Raw genomic sequence first — 27,362 nt, forward strand, 5'->3', positions numbered from 1 at the left:
TTGTTCACAATAATGTGCAATTTTTTTAAACTTTATTTACAAAAGTGAAAATTTATCTCATGTCGTGCTGTCGTTCTTTTCCTTTGTTTTTCGTTCGGTCTGTCGTTCGCTCACCCGTTTACGTCTGTCTCATTCATTCCATCGCTTTAAATTTGTTTCGTTTCCTTTATATATATATTTGTCGTATTGCAGCTCATATCACTGAGAGCATAATTAACTGTCTGTAGTAATAGTTTACAATAGCAACAACAATATTCCTTTTTGTTTCCGATAGCAAATCGAAATCACCAGATATAACTGTTCGTAAAATATCTACTTATAAATGCGCTGCACTCATTTATCTGTATAGGTAATGCTTTCTATGCACAGCATGGATGCTATATATGGTCTTAGCCAATTTAAAAGAAAACAAAGAAAGCTGTACTATAATTTTCACATTTATATTCCGCAAAGTCTGACCAATACCATTCATTCAGCAAATAATGGTTTACTTCTGGAGATATAAGTTCTATATTTTCCTTTCGATATACTTACCTTATTGCTATACTAACATACACAGAGTCATTATTATACGCACCGAAATGCCAGACATAATACATGTTTATATTTTTTTCAGTTTGGAAAAAGCGATTGCTTTGTCAAAAAGAGTTGCAAAAGGAATTCATTTACCCTGCAATCATAAAGTTTAATAACAGATATTTATTTCTTATTGGTGGGCTGTCTCATTAAAGATTGCACTATTTCTAACGGCAAGCTGCAAACACCGAAAGCATTAGGCCTGCACTGATTTGAACCTCACTGTTTCTTCCACCATATTTCTGCGTAGAAAAAAACATTTCATGATAGAGTAAAACAAATTGGGTAGAAAATAAAATACTCTGTCAGTCTTTTTAGGGACATCCTATAATAGTCGATTATGAATACCCAGGCAAGCGTACTTTCACTGCTTATTATTTTTTCATGTATTTATTTGTATTTATGTGCTGTTGTTTGATACCAATAGAGCACGCGAGAAACGCCGTGCGCTGCGACATTCACACCTGCGTGTTATCATTGCTTCTCACTAACTACTTTTATTACTCCAGTACTACCTTACATTATCGTCATAAATTATTTAGTGTTCGTTATTATGATTACCATCGTCATTGTGATCACATCGTCTCGATGCAACGACTATAATAGACAAAGACACCGCAGATGGAATAAAGTATAGCCTAGCAGTGTGTGTACTAGGGTCATTAGCGGGCATTAATGTATGGTTTAAAGGATGGGTATAACGTAGAAAGGGCTTGGGTTTGCCTGTATATAAGTATATTCTCCATCACAAAATCTTTTCGTTTGGATTTTTAGCTGTTACTGAAAGTAACCGAGGTGGGGGAAACGAAGAACAGGATCAGTGTTGTCACGCGATTTCCCGGAAGACCCATTTGTCGTTATCGCGTCGTCTCCTATCCACATATTAAATCATCATCGTTTTTATATAGCATATTGTATACCTATTATTTAATATTTTATATGTATGCTTTTCTTTTATTTTTCTCGAAAATCAATCGATTTTCAGCACGACAGCATGCACATGTTTATGGTGGGCCTGTACGGGATAGGCGTAGTGGATCATATATCCATGGCAAACTGTTCGTCCTCCGAAACAGCTAGAAAATCAGAATAACAACACTGTTAATTATATTGTCATTGGTACCACTAGCTTGAATATATAGTGTGCTACATACGGCTTTTATGTAAACACTAATACGGAGCGTATAAGAAAAAGTTAGCTATATTCATATGACCAACTTAAATATTAAATACAGGATTTTATGGAAATTTTCTCTTTCCTTCATCCGTAAAAATTTGATAATTTGAAATTCGCTAGCTAAACTTTTAGCTTGTGTTTGTAATGTATTTTATAAATAGTCCTGTGTATAACAACTAACTAAATTAGGACTTATTTTTGTCCGAACAGCTATGACAAACGTTTGTTTAGGAGTAGCATCTTTTTAGTTACTGTTTGAAATCAGTACTAGATTTGTCTATCATAACGGTTAGCAAGTGGCATGACAAAATGCTTCTAAAAAAGAGGATATTGTACGTGGTTTATGGACTCCTGACCGTACACGGGCGAACTTACTCGAACCCTTACGTCAATAAAAACTCTACCAAAGTTAGGATAATGTTAGCATTCAAGCGACGATTTAAAAAAGCTCACTCTGGAAACGGCGAAAGGATGTATGCGCAGGGTATCCTGTTGCACTGAATGAATATAGATTAACTTTACTACCCGTGAAATAACGAATTAACTTTTGCAACTAATTCCAATGTATTGTTGTTTTTAACTGAGCCACTATTTTATGATCTTCACGTATCATTTCTTGGTAGTCGTGGACAGCTTAATACTTTTATTAGGTCACTAATATATCCAGCTAGCTGGTGCAGCCGTACTAACTAAATTAGACACAGCGTAATATAGTACGTTGTCTGTATTTTTTAGGCTTTCCAGTTGGGGCCTCTTGGGTCGTTCGCAATCATTCAGAAGGGCCTACTGGCATTCCCTTTACTGTTCAACATTCCTAGCGCTCCTGACAAGCAATTATTATTGCACAGATGGTAGAATAACGTTGACTAAATTGACCGGCGCATGCAGTCACTGTTGTTACCGCAGCTATAACTGATAGAAACAAGTATTTTACCTGTCAGCCTATCCAGTCTAGCGAACTTCCCTCTATTTATGACTCAAACTCCATTGTGTTTCTTACTGCCCATAGCTCTACTTTTATTCTATCTCAAATCATAGATTCGCATTGGACTTTCTGGTTAACAGATTCAGGATATCTACTGTTTCGTCGTGAATTTGATTTTGCTGCCGCTACGATAGCCAGAGAGACGCTCAAAGACGCCGTAGGTCGATGCCATTGCGCAAGTATCAATGACGATGACCGCGAATTTGGAAGGTAGAGACAGAATTGAGGAACTTACAACAATCATTGCTGTCTGTTTACCGGTTGCTGCTTAAACGGCCATACGTCTGGATTAGAGGCAACTGGAAGCTGAGGATATTCTACTATCAGCAAATGGCAGTGTTGACTGCGGTTTTCTAACATCCCTCCAAATAGCAACACAAAAACTGGTCCACAGCACAACGCCGGGCTTCAAGTGGATTGCAGATTCTCTGCTACGGCACTAAGACAGACAGGAAGTAAGACAGGAAGACCGGTAAAGATACAGCAGAACAGAATCTGGAAGACGTTCTTTGATGCTGGCGTCTGATCGTTATACAACTATGTATGGTGACTTCTAGTCGGCGTTGTTTAGCTGTACGCGCACATACACACACCCAGACAGCGAGCCCCATGTGCCGGTCTGTCTGGCGTAGCCCGCAGCTGTACCTCTCTACGTCGATGACTCACATGTGATGGTGAATGTGGCCATTTGGCCAGCGTAGTAAACATGCAGGAGAACAGTTACGACATAAGTCGCCGCAAGCTTCACCAGCCCGAATCGAACGCTTTTTTATAGGGATCGAACACACGGTCAGGTTTCATTAGGATTGTTATGTAAGTCACATATATACGTGTCCATAAGGACTGGGGAGAAAGATGCAACAGTGGACCGTCTGGAAGATAAGGATTTGTTATTTGCCATTTCTACAGATGTACATATTGTGCTCTACTGCAAGATCTAACTCCGCGAGTCTAAGGCTCGTATACAGCTCATTATAGAATACTGCTAGGTCGGATGTATTTTCAATCCAAGAGGGTAAAAAGAGTAAGATTCCATCTGAATAACAGCGTTTGATTCTCGAATTTTAAGGAGGACCCTCTGCCAAATACAGTATCCTTAGATTCTCTTACCCGAAGTCCCAACCGACAAAATTAGATTAGGTTGAGTCTTTAAGACGTTGTATTCTTTTGGTCAGTTGTGTGACTCTTTGGAGCGGACAACCAGTGAATTCACAAACGGTTAATCTGCTCTTGCTTTTAATAAAGCCTTTTATTGCATTCGGCGTGAGTAAATGTTTAGCTTAAAAAACAGTCTACGCATCCTGGACGGCTAATGGACGGGGTCATCAGTGTTATTTATAATGCTTGTTCAGTTGTGTTCTGATTGTTACTAAAAAAACTAATTCAGTAGTTAGTCGAGTTAGCCGTGAGCTGAAGTTACATCGACAAATGCAAACGCATAAATCTTACCAGCTTTACTTGACACCGTAGTGGCCGCCCGAGGTGAAGGACTACATGATGTCTTTTTCGGTGACACCGAGTGTGGACTCCCCTGAAAAGCATATCGGAATACAGGTAAAATTCAGGTTGTACTTTTTCTATGTCTGTTTAAACATGCGGGGTAAAGACACGAATAGACTAAGCTCCTAAAGGAACATGGCATTCCGCTAACAATGAATGTGCCAATAAACCTAAATTATTTAGAAATAATTAGAAACACTGCCATAAATAATAATTCCATAAGTATCCGGCATTGGAAAAACCTATGTTTGCCAAGACTTGTATGATTAATAATACTAACCTGGTATTGCATCTTAAATCTAAACAAATTCGAGAATCACATACCAAGAACCATTGGACGTGCATTGTAACTAGGTTTTACATTACAAACAGTGACACCCTATCATTTCTCAGTTTGATCCTAGAAACGAGACCAAACATTCATAGTCAATCGCATTTGACCGTGCTGCACACACTATATGTACACATACATTTGCCGACAAAGTTACTCAATTTGTAATGCAGAAAATATACTTTATTGAGTATCGCAGATGACCTAACATGAATCGGCAAGAAGCACAAGAGATTAAGACATTTCTGTGACCTACATTATAGGAGCAGAACAACTGCTCGATGCATATCGATGTCTTGGGTAGAATTGATAGATATATCAACACAGGAAAGGCATCTGACATGTTATTCACGAATCAGAAACAATTCTAGACCGCTAATTATGGCTACCCCTTAGGAGCGACAACAGACGCATGAGCTAAAAGTTCTGAATTGAACCATGGCAAAAACGTAAGGGGAACACCCCTAAATGCCTACAATACCTTTGGCAATGTAAATCCTGGTATCATCGGCAGCGTTGGTGGGGTTCGTGACAGCGGGGACTGCTGAAGGGATAATAGAAAAGCACGCTCATATACGACACGGGTACCTGAAAAAGATTTTCGTCGGAAAGGAACAAGTAAAATTAATTATAACATAATCAATAGCATCGCTGTCTCAATATTAAATACTAAGCATAAAAAGTAACGCATGCGAGAATACATTTTACTTTAAACAAGGCCCAGTTCTAATATACATATAAGTATCAAGATGTAACTCATACCCTGATCAACATCTTATTTAGGAACATGCCTGCCAAATGCTGACTCGAATAAAACATGTACGAGATATATTATAATACACGGAAAGAAACGTAGTAACTACGGACGACACTATTTTCAATTTTCCGTGCTTTTTAGTTATTGTCTAATAGACCTGTCTCTTATAGTCTGTTACACCTAGGGGAAGTCAAAACATGTAGAATGCGATTTTGATTACGACAGCCAAGCCCGACTATTCGTGCTGGTAGCAGTCATGAATAATCCATTCATTATATCGCCTCGCACTATATATTCATGACAGGAAGGCTTAAAGGTCGTTTTCGTTCATACAGAGGTTGCCGTTAGCCTAGCCAACAGGCTTAATCTTGAACACAACACTTCGTAGTTTTTCGTTGCTGACGTAGATGAAGATGTTTACCTATTCGTTGAGAGGGTATTATATTCCAGTAATAATAACTAAACGACGTAAGTGCGCTACAGTACTTATAGCAATGTTTTAAACTTTATCAGATTATGGCACAAGGATGATACGACGATATATTCTCAGAATCGGGAGCAACCTTTACTTATGGACTTTTTATTTGTTGATAAAATTCGATTAACTATCATAGATTTAGCGATTTGTATTCGGTACTGTCTGTTTATCAGGGCGCTGACCGGCACATGAAAAGGTGTATGTTAATTCATGTGTTGTTGTTCACCTTATTTATTTTGTTAAAATCGTCGTCATCGTGTGCCCAGGACTCCGAAGGCATTATCCTGTTTACTAGACAGATGGACTATCGAGAGACAAGATTAAGAGTAAACAACAGAAACAGGAAGGTACCTGAAGCAAACTTGAACTGCAAGTTGCTATAAAAATGGATTCGTTGCAAAAGCTGTTAGAGAACATGTAGCCAAATCTGACGTCAAATCATGCCGTTGACGTGTATCCATTGTGATATCAATCGTATCTAGTTCGAATATTAACAGCCTCGAGCTTCGTCTCGTGTTCGTTTTGAATATTTATTGTTCTCTACCAGTTTAAATTGTTGTTTCGTGTGCAATAGTTGTCACCGTTTACCTCACGAAGCAACGATTGTGGAGGCTGTATTGTTTTTAACGTAAGTGCCCGCCCTTTTCTACATCAACATTGACAATTCCCCGTTGCCTGAGCGTGGTTTACCCTGCCGCTCTCATGTTATATAAGATAGGCGGCAATCACCTCGTAACAGTTTGGAATTGCAGATACGTTGAATCTTGGTCAGTATGACAAACGATGGAAAGATCGATATATTATTGTTACAGAACTTATTAAAAAACGCGCACGTTAAAAATTTGAATTTTGTATCACTATGAGGTCTTGGGAAACATGGAAGTCAGCAAAAGCCTCTCCGTTTGCCATTCGATGGGTCTTTAAGATTATCTACTAGCAACGTAGGAATTTCCCTTTCCAGGTCATGCGAGACCTGTATGACTAAATTACTGTTCCAGATGACCTTCTGTTGGTGTCAAAAGCTACGCCTTATCTTTCCACTTAGTCGATGTCGCATGTATTTGCAGACGCGTGATGGCGGAAAAGGACAGCGCGATTGTTTTGCAGAAACTGTGAGGCCCCAGCCGCACATACTGAAGATCCAGAACCATGCAAAACGCTAAAGAGACTCATCATTCATCGCTCTACATAACCCCATTACGGGCGCGGTTCTCCCTATAAAAAAATCTACTCTTTCTTTTAACAGACCCAGAACGTCGGAAAGGACGCATCTCACAACGACGTTGTTACCGACGGCACCATCCACCTTCACCATTACTCACCCTCGTGCCGAAACAGGCATACCGATTTTGTCTAATATCAGCGAGCGAGCTCACTCTCGAGTGACACAAAGGTTTAGAATGAGGAAAGAGGAAAAGACAGCTGTATGTCAATATGCCCAAATAATCGCCTCATCGATTCAGGTAATGTACAGCATCAATGTTAGAAGAGTCGAAGAAGTGTTAATACACCACGGCTGTTGCCGCGGCAGGGTAGCTAAAACCACACCACGGTGGTCGTCTGTGATCCAGCTTAAGAATGCGAATACATGCAGACTTAATTATATACACGAGAGCCTACTGAATTGGCTTAAGGATTCTGTACAAGTGTTAGCATCTATAAGGCACTGGATAGCCGACATAAGACGTCAATGCTTGTTTATTCGTCTACTATTCACCGCTGACCAATTTCATGCAACTACATATTTTGATATCCACCGATTCCTTCAGACCAGTAACGGCGACAACAGCAACAAGAGCCCTTATAACACTGATAGCAGTGTTTCGACATCGTTCGATTATTAAAAGTGCCGCCTCTGCAGCAACTGCAGCATGGCCGCTTAGGTCTCATCAACCTCAGTTCTCTCTCCCTTGACTCTCTCTTTTTCTGCTTTAGCGAAAAAAGCCTAAGTCATATCTTTTTCAGTTGTAGCGCATACGACGAGGGCAATGACCGCCGCGATGACGGCGTCGCCTAGCGGTCTATGACCGAACAACAGTAGATCAATCAACAATCCAGTTAGTATCATAAGGAGTTAGCCAGTCATCGCACGCGCCAATTGGACGACACTTTTTTGTCAGTTTCAGGTGCGTGGTGGTGATCTGCTACCTGGCGATAAGCCCTGGTACACAAAATCCATCTATCGTTTGCCTTGAAAGGGACGTTCGGTTCAGCTCGGCAACTAACGCCGAAATGTCTGGCAATGTGAGGCACAAGTACCGTTCCACTCTGTTAGTAGATTCAATTCCACACACGTTATTTGCATCTGCAAACAAGCAATCCTGCAAAAACGCGGCCAGTCAAAGGCAACGCTAATCGCTCGACGTAAAAAAAGAGCGGATACTCCTTTTACAATAAGACAGACATACTCTGGTAGGATGCTAACCAGGAAACTGCTGTCTGCAATAACCAGGCAAGCGTGTAAGTGTTTTTTTCGCATATACACAGCTCTGCTGCTACTACGACGGTTATCCTGGTAGCGTAGTAGGGTTGCGCAGCGCCGTGCAGATGAACAAACGGTGAGGGAGATACGCTGGCGACAATTCATGACTAACGGGCATCGCCAAAACAACGTTGAGAAATCAGCGATTGTGACAGCTGTGCAACTTCAACGCAATACACAACTATCAACATGGTAGTACGCAACAGCCATAGCAGGGGGCGAGGTGGCGATAGAACACGCGCTAGAGCACGTGGTACAACGATAGGTAATGACGATGGCGACAAAGACTGCCACGGCTAATGCTTTTGTGCACGGAGTAGCTGAGTCTATTGTAGAAATAACTATGTAGCGACCGGCATATGATATGATATATTATGGTGTGCTGGTTTTACTACTATGATGGCGCTCTCTGGTGTTTGATCTCAGACTATTACAGTACGCGTTCAAGCGTTGTAACGGTCGTTCGTAAAAAGCGAATGCCTCTTTTTTTTCAATGATGCGTACGTCTAATGAACATACTAATGGAAATTTAACACAATTTGAATCAAGTCTTATAAAATTTAGTAGATAGAGGCAAATTCACGGGCGCGTTTTGTCCTGCAAATAAGGCAGATGGGCCTAACCACTGGCGTGGAAGTGCATGACTTCCAACAGCGGCTTTGTTACTTAAGGAAAGAAGCTTAAAAGTTCGACGTAAACCGAAAATATCGTCTTTTCCAAATGAGCTCCCAAGGATAACTAGTTTATGATGCCAGCCTATGAGAGATTTCAAACCAAGGCCATTCTAGCCACGAAAAGCTAACTGGGCAAACAAGCAGTTTATGTGTTTACTTAATATAGGAGGGTTTTACTTGAGTAAATCGATGTGTATAAATGCGCATTTAGTATACTGGTAAGGCATGCGGTTAAAATAGCTAGTGTTCTGACATTTTCGTACTTATACACTTTTGTGTGTTGTTGGAGCCAATATTGAAACGCTTAGGGACAGTTCCGTCTTTATTCAATCCAAATAACATTTAAAAATAATCAATAGCATTGAAATAACGTCAAGATCAAATATTCATTGTATATGTGCAGAAATGTACACACATGTGTATAATATTGCATGAACAAACGAGATTAATATTTTGAAACTGATTTACTCGGCCAGAGAAGCTGGTAGGCGAAAATAGCAGCATAGTACCTGAAACATATTCCAATACATTGTGAATGGATGCGCGTAACGAGTGTAACCTAGCGTACCACATAGAATGTACTCAAACCCGCACACTGCGAGACAGGTAACGAGATTTCACTGGTCACCGCCCTCGTGTTAAGAAAATCGGAAAGAAGAAACCATTAACAATAATAAATCATGATTGTGATGATTATGATCCAATTTATAAAAAACAAAGTGTAATTTTGTCCTCCTATACTACGCTCTTGTCCATTATTATTTTCACCATTATCATTCTGATTATGGTCGAACTTAAGTAAGACTACAAGATAGAGGTAACGGCCATTGCCACGCGTTGCCTTCTTCAGGATCTAGTGGAGACACGACGACGACCCACGTAAAAGCAACGAGCAATAATTATCACTACGCTGAGGGAAATCTCCTTCCTCTGTTCTATCCAGCTCCACGCAACCGTCCGCCTTTCAGAATCTGCACTGCTATTTGGCTTCGACGACGTCAACGATATCGTGGTACCACTAACAGCAACACCCACGCCCTCGCCATGACGTTGTAACAGCAATACCTATTCTTCTTTGTACGTATACCCATCAGTTTTCCTATCTACTTCAAACTGCGTAGTTTCGGCGTGCGTCCTAAAATCGGTAGCACCAGAGGGATAGCAACACCACTGGCAATGCACAGCCCGTATACGACCAAAATAATACGACGGAATAGGCCAGATCTGTACTAGCGCGACAATGAAGGCATATTAAACAACTGGAAAACGAGTCTAGAACTGAAACAGCCATGCATGACGGAGTTACCTGGCTATACCCGTCGGCTAAGCTACTCCCAGCCTACCAATGGTTACTGACATTTGAGCAGTGTCGCAGTACAACATGAGTGTCGACAAATCCTGCCTGTGGCGTCGACTGGTCTGCAATTACGACATCAAAGAATAACTCGTGGAAACAACGCGTACAGCAGTGGCAAACATTATATAAACGCATTCGTACCTATCATAATAGTATGACTGAAAATCTAAAAGGAATAGGGCAGTTGGATGGGGTAACGGTGCTACGAATCAAAAACGTACATTGTAGATAAAGAAAACACGAGACTGTGGCAGGAAAAAGGCGTAGCGTTGATATTTTTCGAAATTTTCGCATTGATGTATACTCGATCAACACACTGTAATTAAACAATGGCTTTCAATGGAATCAAGAGTATATAATGGGCAGGAAAAATCGAACTCGAGCATAAAGATATGATCACGACAATAATACTAATAGTTTGCAACGGTATCACTACAAATGGTGCGGACGATAATAGCAAAGGTAACGTCTTGCGTTAGCATTATTATACGTAGCTATTTTATCTTAGCACACGGTCGCTGTTCTAGTAACTATTTATGCCGCATAGGGTGGAGCAAATCCAGCCCCTTTGTATTCCGACTATAAGTAGCATTATGCTGACATACGATGGCGTATCTATATTTCGCTGTTATAGCAAATGTGCTATACCATAGTTCTACTGGTGTTTTGGCACCGTGATCGCCTCACACTGGCGGTATTAGATGCTCGTTAAGATGATGATCGATAGTGATCCGATATTTACATGGCACCAACAACCGCAATGTGCCAAGAATATTACAATGCAGAAGCGGCCCTAACAACTAGCGATCCAATTCCAACGGCGACTCCAACGGGGGTTAACGGTGGAGCCGATTTCAACGTCGGTGGTCGGTTTTAGCTACTTTCAGCTGCGTGACTTAGCTCAGTTCTCTCAAGTAACGATGGCAACAGCATTTTCAGTGGCATTTTGCTGTCATGGTATAGAAATGAATACGATTCGGAGGCGACGAAAAGCTTATATTGCCGTATAGGGCCCACTTGCTTGTTCGTGTCCGTTGCCATCTTTGGCTACAGTTCCGTACTGTTACCACCAGCAGCGCAATGCTATGACTTCTTTTCACAGTGATGAGTAAACGAACGCAAAAAAAAGCGGCGGTCAGTAAGAACAACGTCATAAACACACCGAAATAAACATACAGGCAGACGAAAGATGCCATGGGTTGGATCACTTCCAGCGTCAAAAGCCTAACCGGTTCCTGATACGTCGCAATGCATGAATGAGCTTTCGACTCACATGTTCGAACGAGGTTTGCACCTGAAATCGGTTAGTTACAACGTTCCTAAGTTACGAGCAGATTAAGAGCAAACAGGAAGTAATTTTATTATCAACAGGTATTTAGACTACAGATGATGAAAGCCTCCCGAACGCTAACATTCAGATGAGGTGTTTTTAACAACGCAACATATAAATCCATCAATGGAAAACTTTTGATCATTCTTTGATTATGATCGTATTGAAAAACGGCTCCCATAGCTCCCATAACTGGTAGTGAACTCTAGAACAAGGTTTAGCAAAACAGCCCGGCACATTGTAACACGTTTTGTAGTAAGTTTCACCGCTTCTTTTGGCAATAGTGGATTCTCACTCGCCTAATGCTACGTGCGTATATACAAGGTGTGGTAAAAGGCCCTAGATACTACGCAGTGCCATGCGTGGCACTTTATGCATAATGCACTTCACCAGTCCGCAGTATAATGTTAAGAGGTGATCTTTGAAGTTTCAGGAAAACCTAATCGCCGCTCATTGGACTTATACCGCTCCTAACCATTGGATTTAATTCTGAATAACCCAAGCTACCTGATATCAAATACGGAAATCTTAGGAAACAGGCAAGCGACTGTTATAATAACATGTTAATAATTCCGTGTATCGGTTACTCCCACTGGTATCAATTAACACCTGTTAAATTTGCTGTTTTAAGAGTTTCGTATGACGGTCTCATGCTGGCAGCTCGGCAACTTCGCTACACAAAAACATAGATACCCATTCTTCTTACATATATACATATATATATATATAAACAGAAAGGGTATCTATGTACGTTCGAACTGTTTGTCGAGCATTTTGTCGTACTCATACGACACTCCATATATTATACGAAAACCAGTTCGTTTTAGAAAAAACACAGACTTGTCGTGGCGAAGAACAGCGTGTCGTTTTTGGAAGTTAAGCGAAGGTTAGCTGTCATCCGATCTTCACTAAAATAGAAACTTCTTTTTACCTGAAATTAACGGTCCACGTTATTGCTAGTTTTCGTACAACTTCAGGAGAATCTGAGGCAAGCGTGCATAGAACAGTCCAAAGATCCTCGGTAGAATTAAAGTTTAAAGCATTCAAAACTCACTAGCATGTCTCAAAAAGCCATCTTTGATACACGTATGTTTTTCTTGCAGAAAAAACGAGTATAAATTGGCTGTTGGTTCGTACTGAAGAGCGCCAACGGTAACTCTTGTTCCAGCTGTTCGGTTCTTGTTGCACGTTTGTAACATTTTGGCCGTTTTGACCTTTTTGACATCAGAAGTTCTTCGGCTTCCCGCCAACCCGAAATTTGACTCCATTCAACTTTTTATTATATAGAGAATTCAGACACTTACACGACGTGAGTGTACACATACTAATATTGTTTGGCATACTTATTACTATCAAATTCTTTGACGATAAGGGAGAAAATACACTGCAAATTAGTGGCTTAAGTCTCGAATTAAATGTGTCATTGCTGCGGCTAATGGTTACAGTGAATGAACATGCCCGTCAGAAATTATGCTTCGAAAGATCTGTCTTTGTTTATACAAAGCGTAGCAGATATTCTTAATAACCCTCTAGTTATACATAGAGAGCGAGATAACAAATGCATACCTTTCTTTTTTCTTTCAAGTCAAATACACCTTGGTTTAGTAAGCGTGCATACATACATTTGTGTAATAATATAATCAGTACATGACTGCTGTGAATAAAATTCTTGTCACTCTTATCCTTAGCAGTTATGTGATTGTAACTATGGCAGGTGAGAATCGGTTTGCACATTATCTGTAATGTGCAAACACATGAAAAGAAGGCTGAAAGATTTTTGAGAAATCCTAAACTATGGAAATTTGCCAAAAAAAAACAATATGTCTACAATATGAAAGCAGCATAAAAATTCCGCTTCCACCATCGAATAAGCGGTGGAAATACGATGCTAAATTCAGCCGCATAGTAAAGCCAAAGCAGAGAGTTGGCTTGCTCTGTTTACAAAATGGCAGAGGTACGAAATGCACTAACATACGAATTCACAGTTTATTTTCGTAATCGAAATTGCCACGGCTGAGCATCAGTATGTGATTTATTCGAGTGGCCTGATCAGACGATAAAAATAACGACGGATTCAAGCGGATAGTGACTGATTTTGCTGACGCTGATTCCGATGATAGTGATGGCAAAATGCGCATACGACTGTAGCCCGCTTAGCCGTCTAACCAACAACGACGCAACTCTGTTCAATGAGGTATGCCGCAAAGACAACAAACCGAATGGGCGACTTGACATCAACATCTGTCCAATATATTATTACTAGCGACAACAAATTTTTTTGCGTAAAAAACGTAAAAAAAAATCGTAATAACGTGGCAACATCAGCGGCAGGAACGATAACAACAAAAATACCTATTGTGTCTGTTGTCTAGAACCAGTTGCATCGAATCTATCGCGTTTTGGAGACCTGGTGACATTAACTGTACCTATGCCACCAGAAGACAAAATAGCGGTTCTTACAATTTTTATCATTATATATTATCCTGTGCTGTTGTAGTTATGCGTAACAAACGATTAAATTAACTGACGCTCGTTTAGGTTGTTCAGGTTAAAACAGACCGCATGGAAAATACAATCATTAAACTAACAGGTTTTATTTTGATGCACATATATGGTGTCCTGTTTGTGCAGGAGCAATAATAATAGTAACAACAACAATAACATTAGTCACGTGGTCTCTATGCAAATTAAGTAGCTGATTGTTTATCCAGCCTAATCTTTTTTTGGTATGTCTGTTCGTCTGGGCTCAGTGTCTTTCCCTTCATCGAACCAGCGCTTTTCACAACTACTGCCAGTTGCAAATGGCACGCGCAACACCAAAAGTAAACGCGCAGCGCGAAGACGACCCCAGCACCATAAATGGGTAGCGCCAGTTAAAACAACATTCGCAACCGTAAATATATCCTATGCGGCGTTCCTATCAGAAAACGGCCCTTATTGAACTTTTCCGTTGACGAGTCATTCGTCGAAAAGAGAAAATAAAGATACTCGCTGTCAGACAGCATAACGTAAAACTTAAATGAAAAACGTGAAAGAAACCGCAGATAATTTGCGCGCAGTGATGACAACGCCTACAGTCCATTCAAGGTATGTGCACGTCCTTTAATATTATACTCTTCTGTGCAAAAGATAGAGATGCTGATTAACTATATACGAGATCCTCTGAAGCGTTGCGTTTAATTTACCGGCGATGGGACAATGTCCCATCAAACATTGACGTCGTACTCGTTTTAGGTACACAGGTTTTATTTCAATTCACTTATGTTCGGAGGTAAACTGGCTAGGATAGTTACTTGTCTCCTCCAGATCTCCCCGTAAAGGCCTAAACATTCATGATTAAAACTAATACCTGCAAGTCATAGTAGGGCTCAAACTCGCATGGGGTCCAGGCTAAATATATAAAACGAGTGCAAAAATAAACAATCTACATCCGGACGGATATCGTGCTAGCTTCTCTATCCGCTGTTATGATAAATGTGTTAAAAGCAGGAAATGAGGGCGGCTGACGCCAACACAGTACGTCTGTTGTCTTTGTTTATCTCTACGAACGAACGTAGTCGTACCATCTTTCGTCGTACCAAGAACGTTCGTAAACAGTAGTGACCATGTGTATATGCGTCGAATGCTTTTTCTTGTCGGATCACAGCAGCAGCAACTTGACAAATGTTTATGCGCATTTGAATTTACGCGCCTACAAACGTGCGAAGGATAGCGAGTAGCAATGAGACTTTCAACACCGCTAGTTCAGCGTTTGCTGAGAAGCCGAAGCGCTACGCCAAAACCATCACTGTTGGATTGAGGAAAACCGTGTCATATGCCTCGAAAAAAACGAGTGGCACACGAAGGGTGAATAATACATACTTAGACAAAGACTAATGAAAGCCAGTAGAGAATAGCTTGCAGCATGCTTGCCCCATGTGTCGTCATTGTCTCTATGCAGTTTGCCTTAGCAGAGCACGATAGAGCTCATAATGGCCTGATAGGCTGATACATCAGCAGCGTGCACATCCGAACATTTGCATCCGTCTTCGTTGTCCATGCCACTATGGCGCCGTCCCTGCTTCTGCTTACGCTGGGGTAGCGGGGATAGAAGCCATGAAATGTCATGGTGATCTAAATGGTTATCTAGATACAAATGGTTCTTTCTTTATTTCTGCTGACCTGACTGGGTGGCCATATGATGCGACAGAATCAACCACCTTGCCAATGCCTACGCAGGCGCTTACCATACGACGACAAATACAATTAAATGCTATGTAGTCGGCATTTAGATGGGCTAAGCATATCTGTTTTGAAATAAATTATTCCAGGATATGTATTGATAAAGCAAGAAAATTAATACCTTTTTATCGTGGATATGGATGACTTCTGTTCAGTTATTCTGACAACTTAAACCAGTTCTTCCAATTCACTTAGCTATACCAAAAAAGGCTGGCAAAATTATTGATATGCCACAAGATACAGATACGCAATATGTTCTTCCCTGTAGCTCAACGTCAGGTAGCTTTTTCATCCGTCACCAACGACCCACTATATTGCTTCGTTGATGATGACTCCTTATGTTAATTAACTCCCTTTGCTTTGGCAGACGCTGATTGAGTAATTAGTTAGGCTCCCGAACATGGCGTAGACAGACTAGAATCTCATGTGCCTGTGAACGCTTGCTTCCCGCAACTGTCCTAAAGTTTGTGCCAAGTCGCATGCTTTCATTGTTATTGTTAGTCATACGGAGATCTGTCAGTCATTTACAGCGGGTACAAGCGTGTGTTGTTCAATTTCATATAGAATTCGTGATCTATTAGCCCGTGTTCCGTGTTCTTTAAAAGATGCACACCTCTGTCCTATAGAAGCCAAGTTCGGTAAAATTAGTCTGATGTAGATTCTCTAGCCTAGCACCCTGAGTTAAATAGACTTATTGACTGAATGATAAGCGTATTTAGTAATGACAATCGTAACAGCGGAGTAAATGATAACAAGCAACCACTGTTATTATCATTAAGAGCAGATATTTCGGCAGTTAGCGACTAGGCACGCTTCTGGTTGCCGCGATTTGACAGAGTTTTTGGTGGTGGTAGTAATGCCGCATTGGTTCTGGATCTATCCTCAGCAGTTAATTGTCCCCTGTTTCTAGCCAGAGTGGCCGCGCCACACAACCTCTACGCAACTATCCAGCTGGTCAGCCTAAATGTGCTATTCTATATCGCGCATCAATAGATACCGTCCAGCGACAAGGCACTACTCTCAATTTTTCTTACGTAAGTCGTTGGCTACTGGCTAACTGTAACAATGCATTCAGCTGTAAAAGTAATGTGGCAGGGCAACTTTGTTACCACAGCCTCCGAACTCAGTGCAGCCAACAGTTCAGTGTTTCAGTAACGGCGACTATTTGCCGCACGCCGGTCGGCTGACTACCTTCCTGTACAGCCAAATAACCCGCACGTAGATTCGGTCGTTCTTGTGGCCACGTCTGTTATAGATAACGTTGATCTAACCGTGCTTGTCAGTACCGTCGGCGACTCCTGCCGACTATTGCGCAGTGCGAAACGTGAGTCATCGCTTCGATTATTTATCGAACGACCACAGCAGCAGCAGCAGCAACAACAACAACAACAACGGCGACAACAATGACAATGATAACAAGAACATCGCGAAAGCCAGGTTGAGTGCGCTAGTTTTTGTTCGAGATTTTACGCTTAGGTTTTGATAGATACGACTGTTTTTCCACCTTTGACCATTAGAATGACAACCTTCAATAGAATAAAGAGTACATAAATAATGGTAGTGACCATAGCTCATATTGGTACCTGGCATGATACAATTTTCGTATCGGCAAAATGCGTAAAACCGCTAGTACTGGCACGTCTGTGTATCCGTATATACGCCTCACGGATGGGGTGTCACCTTAGCCCTCGTATAATAGAGGAAAAATGTATTGTATTTTCGTATGTTTTTTCTGTAAATAAGATAGGCGTTTCAAATGACCCTTTTCTAGTCATAGCGGCTATACTATCGTTTCTAGATGACTCTGATGTCAGCAACACGTAAATATGTTAGTTATTTTATAGTATAAAAGACTCGAAATCTCGTTTTGTAATTTTCTTACAATTCCGTATTACACCACCACTGGCAACACGGTTCTCATATATCTGCCGCTGGTGCTACTATTGCCCAGTATACTCTTCATTCTTCTCTAGCAGGAGCTAGCTGCGAAGCGTCTATGCTAAAAAAACGAGATTAACTTAAATAGTAGCGAGAAAGATGCACTTTTTTCATTTATAATGCTTCTTCCTCATAGTGCTATTGCTGTTGTGTGAGGACAGACAAATGAACAACCGTGCGAAAGGGGCAAATGAAGCAAGAATGTACATAGGGCGAAATTGTCTGGTTTTCGGTCACCGGTGGCGCCGGCATCGATGGGAGTTTGAGAATAGTGTTTTTATTTTGTTCTCTTTCTCTGTCTTCACTGCCAGCGCAGCCGCCGCCTCTAGCGTCGCTGTTGAAAACGCCGCTGTTCGTCGCTGGTTCATTGCGGAATGGTCTCCTGGCGAACCATGGCCAGCTCGTGATTGATAGCGTGCATTAGGTCTCAAGGGTTTCTCTTCAGTGCTTCCACTATTGTTTAGTCTTCGGTCGTCTTCGTCACTCGTCGACGATATGGAGAGCCCCGATGACTGTCATCTGTGTATCAGTCTCTCTTCCTATCGGCATCTATGACGAGTTGGTGCCGGATTAGCTCTAGTTGATTTAGCTGTCCGGCGTAATATGGGAGAACCGGTTGCCGCTAGTTGGCCACAACAATAACTCAGGTAGAAAACAATTTCTGGCTAGAGGGAAATAATAACACGCAGCTACGACTCTTCTGGGTTGTTGGGCTTGTCCTGGCTTGGAGCCTGCAGCTGCCGCTATTGCTACTATGGCTAGTGGCGCTCCTCCTTATTGACTCGATAGATTCCTTGTTGTGTGTTCAATCTCAAGAGTCGAAATAGCAGCAGATACCGTAGTTACGAAAACAATATCAGCCAGTCTATCCTGAAACCGTGATTGACTCGCTGCTGAAGCGTCAGGGTACACTCATGCTCATTCATACGTAATCCGTTCCTTATCAGACAATCAAATCCAGCCGAGGCTTTGGTCTGTACAAGCTTATAATGCACTCGAATGGATTTATCTGGTTATGTATATATTATCAGGTAGGGGCAATATAACATGTCCCTGAGAGACCATGGCAGGTTGGATCGCACTCGAGGAAGAGGAGAAAAAATCTGTCATAATATCATGCTAATTGAGATCTTCCCGGGTAAGTCTCGAAACCAACGATCCAATTACCACTAACCGACAACTAAATAGCAAATAGCAAACAATTAATTCTATCATTTTATACGCGACAAATCTCAGTGGAAAATAGCTTTCTGTATAATGGATGCGTTGGCATTAATAGTTAATGAAATAATGCTCACGTGAGGTGCTTCTGTACCACAACTCTTTCGTTTTTCACAATTTACTCGGAAATTTAAACACATGTCATGATTACAGCAAATTATGTTCTGCATAAACGCATTGAGAAGCGTACCTGATAGACAAACATCTTTACAAAAAAGACATACAAACGCAAAAGTGTTTGTGGGTCATAAGAAATGTATGGGCGAAAACAGTAAAAGGATGGATGAATGTCATCGCGAGTTATACACTAGTTGTTTATTTACAACAAGCACGAACATAAATTCAACATTCGGTTCGCATGACAACATAACTATATTCATTATGTGATGATGTGAAATAACCGACTTACCTCCCGGAGTCGTACCAAATAGTGTCCCTCCCGGTGTTTGTGAGTAATTAGCCGGCAATTGGCTTGGATTTGTTACACGACGGATTGAAATCGTTTTTGCTGACGACATCTTTATTTCGCACACACGATTTTCGCGCCTATTACTCGTTAAGATGATCCACTCTGTAGCACCACTACGAACGCGGTAGCAATCGATGACTCTCTATCTGGAGCGCTAATAATTGCTTGATTTTAGTTAGTCTTTCTTTTTACTGTTAGCTTCTTCAAATATATCAGTGGCTCCAGACTAGTGAAACGTCAATGGCAGTCTTAATTAAAAAAATTTTCAGTATCATTTCCTTGTAATGCCTCAGTATGTATAAGTTTGTGCGAATTGCCACAGATCAAAAACACGAATTAGAACCACCAACGCTGTAAAGCAAACGAAGTTAGCTGAGTAGTTCCCGTCGGGAAGCGCTCTTTTTTAAACTAAGGAGATTTGTCTTGTCTATATTTCATATGTGCATATACGCAGCATTTGCAAGGACGTCAGGCCACACGCTAGTTCGACATTGAGGACGGGTTGCGATATCGTAGAACTGGGTCGGCTAGCAACAACTACTTTGTTGCTTCTTAAGCAATGTCTAACCGCAGCGGCGGACGTAAATCTCGAAACTACGTCGCTGTTGTGAGGCCAAGTAATAACGAATGTTTGTCGACACTTCTTCTATGGTTGTTCTTCTATGACTGTTGCTGTTGTAGACAACGTTGAGTGGGCCAATGTGTCCCCGGGCATTGAACGAGTGTTGACCCCCGGCGACTGGGTCTCAATGGCGACTGACGTAGCGCTCTCTTGTTCGCGCTGCTAGACGTCAGCGCACTCCATCTGTTTCAACTCGAATGCGGCGGCGTAGGAGGAGTTACAGCTCTGACGACGACAACAGGCCGCCACTGCCGTTGTTGTTATGGCAGCCGACGTCGCTGCTGGAGCTGCACTCGCTCATCCTGACACCCAGTTGCTTCGAGCAAGGAGGGTTACAACATAGCGCTCTAGAGCTGCCTGCTGCCGTTACTGCTGCTGCTGGAGAAGGGCCACGGCGATGTTTGGCTGGTTGTCTGTTGGTCCGTCCGTCCGTTCGTGTATCCGCGCGTCGTCAACAGCGAATACTGCAGGCTGTTGCCGGTACTCCGTGTGAACATTATGTCCGTCCGTGAGCGTATCCGAGTATGTGATTGTCTGCGCGACTGCATAAGAATGGCTGTCAGTGTGTATATTTCGTGGAGAGGACAAACAGTGGGCTAAGCATTAGACACAGCAAATCGTGGTAGTCAGTTATGCGTAGCATTTTTCTGCTAACAATCGATACATTACCTGTTACGAGTCGCACCGCTCTTTCTCGGTGACGATGATGATGCTAGCAATGATGATATTGACGGTCTTTGTAAGGGGTAGATCGTGGCGTGGCGATGAGACGACGACGACGAGGACGACAACAACAAGGACAAGCAGCAGGTTGGCGAATCAAGCAAGAAAATTAAAAAAAAATCAATTTCATTGCAACTGAAAGTGTGGCACGAAAATTTACTCAAATCATCAGTCAGCCGAGTGTTTTTATTCAAATGCACTCCTTTGTTCAAACGCCTATAAAACGTAGAGTATACTCTATTAACAGCATTAATTAGCTATGTTCACACTTGTTTCTTTTTTGATAGTTATATATCACAGATTTATTTTACTGTCATGTCACTGCTCTTTTTTATTTCTTAACGGTAATAGACAACGTAGATAGATGACTAGCTGCGCGTGACGTAAGAATTTGGCTCCTGCCACCGTTGGCGATACCGTACGCTAAGGCCTAAAGAATAGGAACTCCAAATAGCACTAACGTGTTGTCATTTACATGTTGACTATAAAACTCAAGGACACGTGGTCTAGGTTGGAGACTAGTTGGCTCCCAGCGTGAAATCGGGCGTGGACACACCTACAAAGCCTTTGATTCTCAAAACGGACACCGGAGTACAGGCTTAACACATTGGCAGTTTTCGCACTAAGCTGCGGATATATACCGGAACTGCTTTAATACGCGCTGCATAGTATTTCGACGACTGAAAAGGGGCCCGCTTTTCTAGCGGGTCATGGCCTCAAATCAGGCTTGCACGGTTCGCGGTACCACTGTGTCCTCTTTAATTCGACATAAGAGCTCGTTGTCGACTACATATCGAGAAACATCTGCTCCTGCCAATGGTGATGTCGTAAAACAAGGCTTATCACTCTGATTTTTTTTAAATCGACCACTCCAAGGCCTTCCAACCCCATGACGGCCATTATTAGAAGCTTCCTATCCTGAATGGGCCTTCGATCCCGAACCAGATTCCGTTGCTGCACGCCACGACGAGCATTTTAACCTATTACAAGCATTGGCTGTCTCTGCCATGCTCAGTCTATTGATGCACCTGGTAATCACAAGTGCCATGAAGTACGCCGACGCTACGGCTTTATGGTGATTGACGAAACGATCACGCTGACACGAATTTTTCGCGCCTTCTATAACTACGTTGAATGGCAACTTGCATTCACCAAAAGAAATCCTCCCTTTTGTTTAACCACGTACAGGCCCTCGTTATTTCTTTGGACGACTACGTAGGTTTCTGCCGCTTCAGATAATGCTGGAAGTGGAAACCGTTTAAATAGGCAAGCTTTAGCTCACCCATAATCAGAGTGATGCCCACGTATATATAAGCAAGTCTGAACGGACATTTAGGAGATCATCGTAACCACACTATTTCAGTCTGAAGCAGTTAAACTTTCTCTTGGCCGACCGTCAGCCTAAAGTGCCTCACAGCATCAGACTCTGCAATCACTTTGCACCTCATCAAAGCCGTGAAATGCGCTTGCTTGGCCCCATAGCCACGTCCAAAGATGTGTTCCTTTGGCATTCTTGCATCGAGTGAAATAATAGTAGCTTCGGTGGCAAGCTAAATTTTCCCATATTTACTGTCAGATGATCTGCCTTAGACCTTCCTTAACCTTGCAGCTTAGTTTGTCCAAACCCATATCGATCAGTCTCGTGGTAACTCGACTTTATCTATTAGTTCTTTTTATCGGCGCCAATTGCAGCAATGGCACACTAGTATGATGTAAGTAATGGAAGTGATTAATTAAATTGTGCGATTCTCGATGTGTGATGCCGTAAAGAAGATTTAACGGGAACCAATGCGGAGCGGCGGATGAAACGGTAGGATTGAATGGAGTAGATCGGGGAGATAAGTGAGTGTAGGATCGCCCAAGGAAAATGACACAGGGTATCGAAAGTTCAAGCATTACAGAAACCCAGGAGATACCTTCGGGAGGTAAGGCTGGTATGGCTGAACCGACACGTGTCATACGGGAGTTGGAGCTACCCAATATCGTTGAAACCAAAAAGCATTCGTAGGGGCTAACTTAACGTCGCTCTACTAGATTGATAACAAAACGTTTCTACTAAACACCACAGTTTTCGTTTTACTGGTTGTATCATAACAGCACATAGCAAATCTGTACACGAAATTGCCTACCCGCCCAAGTGTTTTGCCCGAGACTACTTTCCAAAAAGCTCTAATTGTTGGAGAAGTTTCACTTATGGCAGTAATGGACCATGGGCTATAAGCCCTCAAAACCGATTTCCGGTTGCAGTATGAACGCTAACCAAGACTCTAGTTTGTATTGTGTTAGCACCATCCGACTGTTAAGTAGACACATATCGCTTGCTAACCCGACCTTCATTGGTAGGCCATTCTTGCAGCAACAATAAAGGCACATAAAATGGTGAGTTTGAAGAGCTAGAGGTAACTACCGGAATAAGTATGCTTGATAAAAGTTGGTCATGCTTGTGGGAAACACCGCGTAGCGTTCGTTTCTTGCGGAATATTCTGAACCACTGGTGTTCTCAATTTCTAAACGCGCCAAGCTATGCGTGAGTTAAAAGCGCAACGTAAAACGGAAAGAGGAATCCGGTCTCAAACGTGAAAATACTACAGCAAAGGCGATATTTGTACACGAACTACAGTCAACAAAGAAGTTTAACTTAACATTAAAAGCAAGTGTAGATTCTGTAAGGCGAGAACTTCTAACGTCGCAGCAGCCCAAACTCAGTAAAACTGCGTCGCCCACAACAACAGCTATAATTCGATTTATGCTACTAGGCAAGTCAGCTGTGAGTACAGCAGTGCAAGGCGTGTCAAAGTATATTTTTTTTACCTCTCTAATCTCCTTTTTAATCACATCTTCGTTCTGTGAAACGCATCCGAAAAAAGTTTCAACTATAGCTTTGCTATTTTTTTTTACAGCGGGGTGACACGGTTGTAGCTGACGTAGATCATACAAAATTCTAAACCACTATTACTATATCACCACCACCATAATCACATACTACAAATCGCTGAACTGTTCAAATACATAAAGCCGATGTAGCCAAAAAAATCGATTCGTTAACGTTGAGCGTATCTGTAGCCCTCCCCTACCTACTTGGGGCTCGTTGGGTAACACTTTTTTCAGCTGACACCAGCTCACCTCGTTATTCTCGTTATTTGTTTTGACGAAGATATCAATATATCAGCCCTTCGACACGCTGGCCTTCATTATTAATTTGCAGGTACAAATATCCGTTTCTAAGGCAACAGCCTGCACGGTGAGAGTTCTGGCTAACTAAAATAAGAAATACGATCATTTGCTACGTCAGCCAGATAAACAGATACTATTTCTTGGGCTTCAGCAACTAAGATCTACGGGTGGTGTTCATTCACACCGCCAATAGCTCATTTTTATTCTGCCAGTGGTTGATTTTGCTAACAAAAATCAAAATGCTTAGCGGAGATCGCAATAACGAGCTTTAAAGGCCTTAAATTTGAGCTCTCTAAACGGTGGTATTGTATTTATCGCCATCCGTTTTTTTTTTTTACTTCTATAACAATAAATCCAATGCCAAAACAATCTAAATTATTTCGAGCTTTACGTCCAATATTGCCGTTAGGCTTTCAGACGGCCAACCTCTGACACAAAAAAAGTATGTCTATGCCCGAAGTCAAATCTGGATCACCATTTGTCCCTACGATTAGCAGGCAAAAACGTCACCCACTAAGCAGTATCTATAGAAATTTAGCCAAATGACTTGCAACCCCCTTTCTGTAGCGTATAACCTAAAACATCCCTTCTGCCTTTTTGGCGCTACACTGCGTTTACAGCAGACATTTGTTTGTCTACATCCGTCGAATACGATTTGCTGCTTTGATCCTGGGAGAACTGGCTTACATCGTCTATCCATGCTGGAAACCTGTCACACCGTTAGCAGACGATACTTCTGGTGAGTTTGTTATTGTTGATCTTATGAACGGGTATATGTCTGTGTGTTTATGTTACTAGGAGGCTCTTCGATTCTATTCAATGTGTGCCAGACAGAACAACTCGACAAGTGGTGGCGGAACTACAGCAGCAGCCATAGACGTACTCCTAGCAGTTGTTGACGCTGGTAATCATTTGTAGTGATGGTGGCATGTATAATTGAGCTGTGAATGTTTGTCTGCATGTCTGAGTTTGTGTACGCCTGGAGCGGATGTTTGCCCTGGGTGTTATTTTAGCTTAGGAGATTGTTCTTATCGATGCCGTGATGTCTGTGGCCATCTCGCTGCTGTTCTAGTCGAAGCAGTTCTAGAGCACGCGAGGATCGAGCGTGGCCAACCTTACAGGATCGGACGCACGCATACACAGACCCAACAAGTCAACGGACCTGAGTAGCTGCTGATACTGTTGCATAATTCTTTCAGTAACTTAAAACTGGTTCCCTATATGTGCTGCTTCCCTGTGCCTCGAAAGTTCCGAAGGAAGGAGAAACCAGCTTGTCGAGTGTGCTAGGTGGCTCCGCCGCTAACTGCTACAGATGTGCACCTGAGCGAGAGGAGTGTACAGCAAGAAAAAGAAAAAAGAAGTAATCGATTAGGGCCTAATATTCGTGCGGTGCTCCTCCCTGGCCAGGGCGCTCGATCGAAATTTTAGAAGTTGCTGAAGTTGTGAAGCTATCAAGGAGGAACAACTTGTGCCTAAAACCTTCGACTAGAATGAGTTTTTGCTTGGCTACAAGAAAAATCTGGAACTTTTAAAGCGCCCAAATATTTAACAAGTATGTAACTAATGAAATAGACATGTAATATATAGTAACTAGAAATTACACCGGTTAAGAGAAGTGCCCGTTAAGCTAAGAAGTGTAATTTAATTCATTATTATTAATATAATAGTATTGTATATATCAGATTAATTGTTATTATGATTAGGGATAGCAGTGGGCAATCTCAGACGCAGTGTACACAAATAACGGTATACTAGTGAAATTCATTTGCAGTTTTTATGCATTTGTATCAAAGTATTAGCGATTGTAGATCGTAAACTGAGGAAACTGAAGACAGAAAAACTATATCAACAGATGCTCCCCGTGTTAATAGTTACCAAAGATAAAAATAATAACAATGAGATAATAGCTACTGAAAAATCGATTATGTGAGCTAGCATAGTAAGTTACATTTAAGGAAATTCCTAAAATACTGAAAATGTAAAACATAAAAAAGTGAAAAAAGAAGCTGCATCTAAATGTCAAGTGCTTGCAGAAAATTTGTGTAGACTATCGAAAGAATCGCGTTTGCTAAAAGAAAACGCATTAATGGACAAACATGCATCTAGACGTGACATAAAACAACAGTCAATATTTAATCTCAATAATGACTGAATTCCACCTTTGCCATTATTAATAATTCTACATAAGATTTATTATGTACTCAAAGCAAGCTTTGTATTTAATCTAAAGCTAGTAAATTTTCCGGAAACCGTATTTTACGCGAAACTTTCATCCTTAAACAAAAAAGTATACAGATTTCGGCGAAATTCGACGCGATGGGGACGTCATCGCTTGATTGTTGAGTAGTGCGCTTCGACAACGGTAACGGTCTTCGACGAAAGAAATGTTATGCTGAATTGCGTTTGTTTGTACAAATTGCTGTCATAATCTTTATTAATTCATTCCGCAACTTACTAATACGTTTATCCTGTAGATTATTATCTATAAGTTCACAAGACCCAATGTTTATTTTTCTTGCTGCAAGAACTGACCGAGTTCGACGCTTCATACCCAGTATCAATTTCTTGAACTTTTCTCGAGCTTGATTAGTCACTTTGTCGTTTTTTGAAAAACGAAAATGATTATTTTCGTTTGCACCCAACCTATGTCCTTTCCAGCTGAGTAATTGCGCCTGTTCTTTATAGTCCGTTACCACCAATATTGATAGAAATTCAAGAGTCCACCTTGCGCCATCAGCATCAAGTTAAGTGCTACTGGTTGGTCTATCTCACAGACGCGACTCAATGGTAGTAGTGCGATATTGTTCCGTTCGTACAGCTTAGTTCAGTGTCAGCGGCTCGGTTTACTGAATGCCAACTTGGTGTGGTCAATAGTTTTCATCATACATTAATATCGTTGTGTCCTAGTGCAAACTACATTACTCATTAGGTTTTGTTTCTAACTAATAGTTTCGTTCGATTCATTTGGTGGTTAAAGGGGTAGAGTCAGACATGAATTGCACCATTTTCCGGCGCTAGACATACTTGTGCGAATATAACAGCGTTTTTGTTTTCTTAGCATTCATACATGTCCATAAAAGCATTGTGTTCATATGTGTCAAATATCTTTTGAGCGATGCATAGCCGCGATTGCGCAAGGGCCAATTATTATTGTCGTATTGGCCAATCATTACCACCACATGCGATGTCCTTTATATAGTAACCTATAAGTGCTCGCTGACATTTTGTATTCTATAGATCGGTTAAGCTTTGTTAAGCAGATAATAATGATGAAGATGATGCGAATAAGTATTATTCATATCATTATAATTACTATTGATGCATTTATAATACACACAATTTCTACC

At 41.4% G+C, this 27,362-nt stretch overlaps 2 protein-coding genes across 17 annotated transcripts in view; one reads left to right on the plus strand and one right to left on the minus strand.

The window, feature by feature from the left end:
• On the minus strand, positions 1-20,254 carry Thor (eukaryotic translation initiation factor 4E binding protein thor). Of its 3 annotated transcripts, none has more exons than XM_022841669.2 (4): positions 19,437-20,254; positions 5,051-5,157; positions 4,188-4,269; positions 1-1,652 (listed from the first exon to the last, which is right to left on the minus strand). In XM_022841669.2, the coding sequence occupies exons 1-4, from the start codon at positions 19,543-19,545 to the stop codon at positions 1,615-1,617; spliced, it is 336 nt and encodes a 111-aa protein (XP_022697404.1). In that variant the 5' UTR covers positions 19,546-20,254; the 3' UTR covers positions 1-1,614. The 3 variants fall into 3 exon arrangements, with proteins under 3 accessions (XP_022697404.1, XP_022697405.1, XP_086826514.1); XM_022841670.2 differs by lacking the exons at positions 1-1,652; positions 4,188-4,269 and adding exons at positions 10,267-10,379; positions 11,494-11,611 and having other exon boundaries at positions 5,068-5,157; positions 19,437-19,565; XM_086970388.1 differs by lacking the exons at positions 1-1,652; positions 4,188-4,269; positions 5,051-5,157 and adding exons at positions 9,420-9,469; positions 10,267-10,379; positions 11,494-11,611 and having other exon boundaries at positions 19,437-19,565.
• LOC111265193 (E3 ubiquitin-protein ligase CBL) overlaps positions 14,368-27,362 on the plus strand; it is a 21,651-nt gene continuing 8,656 nt past the window's right edge. For 2 of the 14 annotated variants that reach the window (XR_015312970.1, XM_022841642.2), the window contains exons 1-2: positions 17,009-17,305; positions 24,636-24,754. Coding sequence is in view for 8 of the 14 variants with exons in the window: in XM_022841642.2 (XP_022697377.1) it covers positions 24,714-24,754 (41 nt within the window). In the remaining 6 variants the exon portion in view is untranslated. The other 12 variants (XM_086970383.1, XM_022841644.2, XM_022841649.2 and 9 more) reach the window with 12 other exon arrangements.

This window comes from Varroa jacobsoni, unplaced genomic scaffold, assembly GCF_002532875.2.
Source record: "Varroa jacobsoni isolate VJ856 unplaced genomic scaffold, vjacob_1.0 scaffold_942, whole genome shotgun sequence".
Taxonomy (NCBI): domain Eukaryota; kingdom Metazoa; phylum Arthropoda; class Arachnida; order Mesostigmata; family Varroidae; genus Varroa; species Varroa jacobsoni.

What these genes read in the sequence shown, in the direction of transcription:
- Thor (XM_022841669.2), bottom strand. Translation starts at nt 19,545, where the DNA reads ATGTCGTCAGCAAAAACGATTTCAATCCGTCGTGTAACAAATCCAAGC. An exon ending in ATTTGGTACGACTCCGGGAG is followed by an intron (nt 5,158 to 19,436) that starts GTAAGTCGGTTA and finishes AATCTTTTTCAG; the next exon opens with GTACCCGTGTCGTATATGAG. An exon ending in TACGGTGTCAAGTAAAGCTG is followed by an intron (nt 1,653 to 4,187) that starts GTAAGATTTATG and finishes CTGATTTTCTAG; the next exon opens with CTGTTTCGGAGGACGAACAG.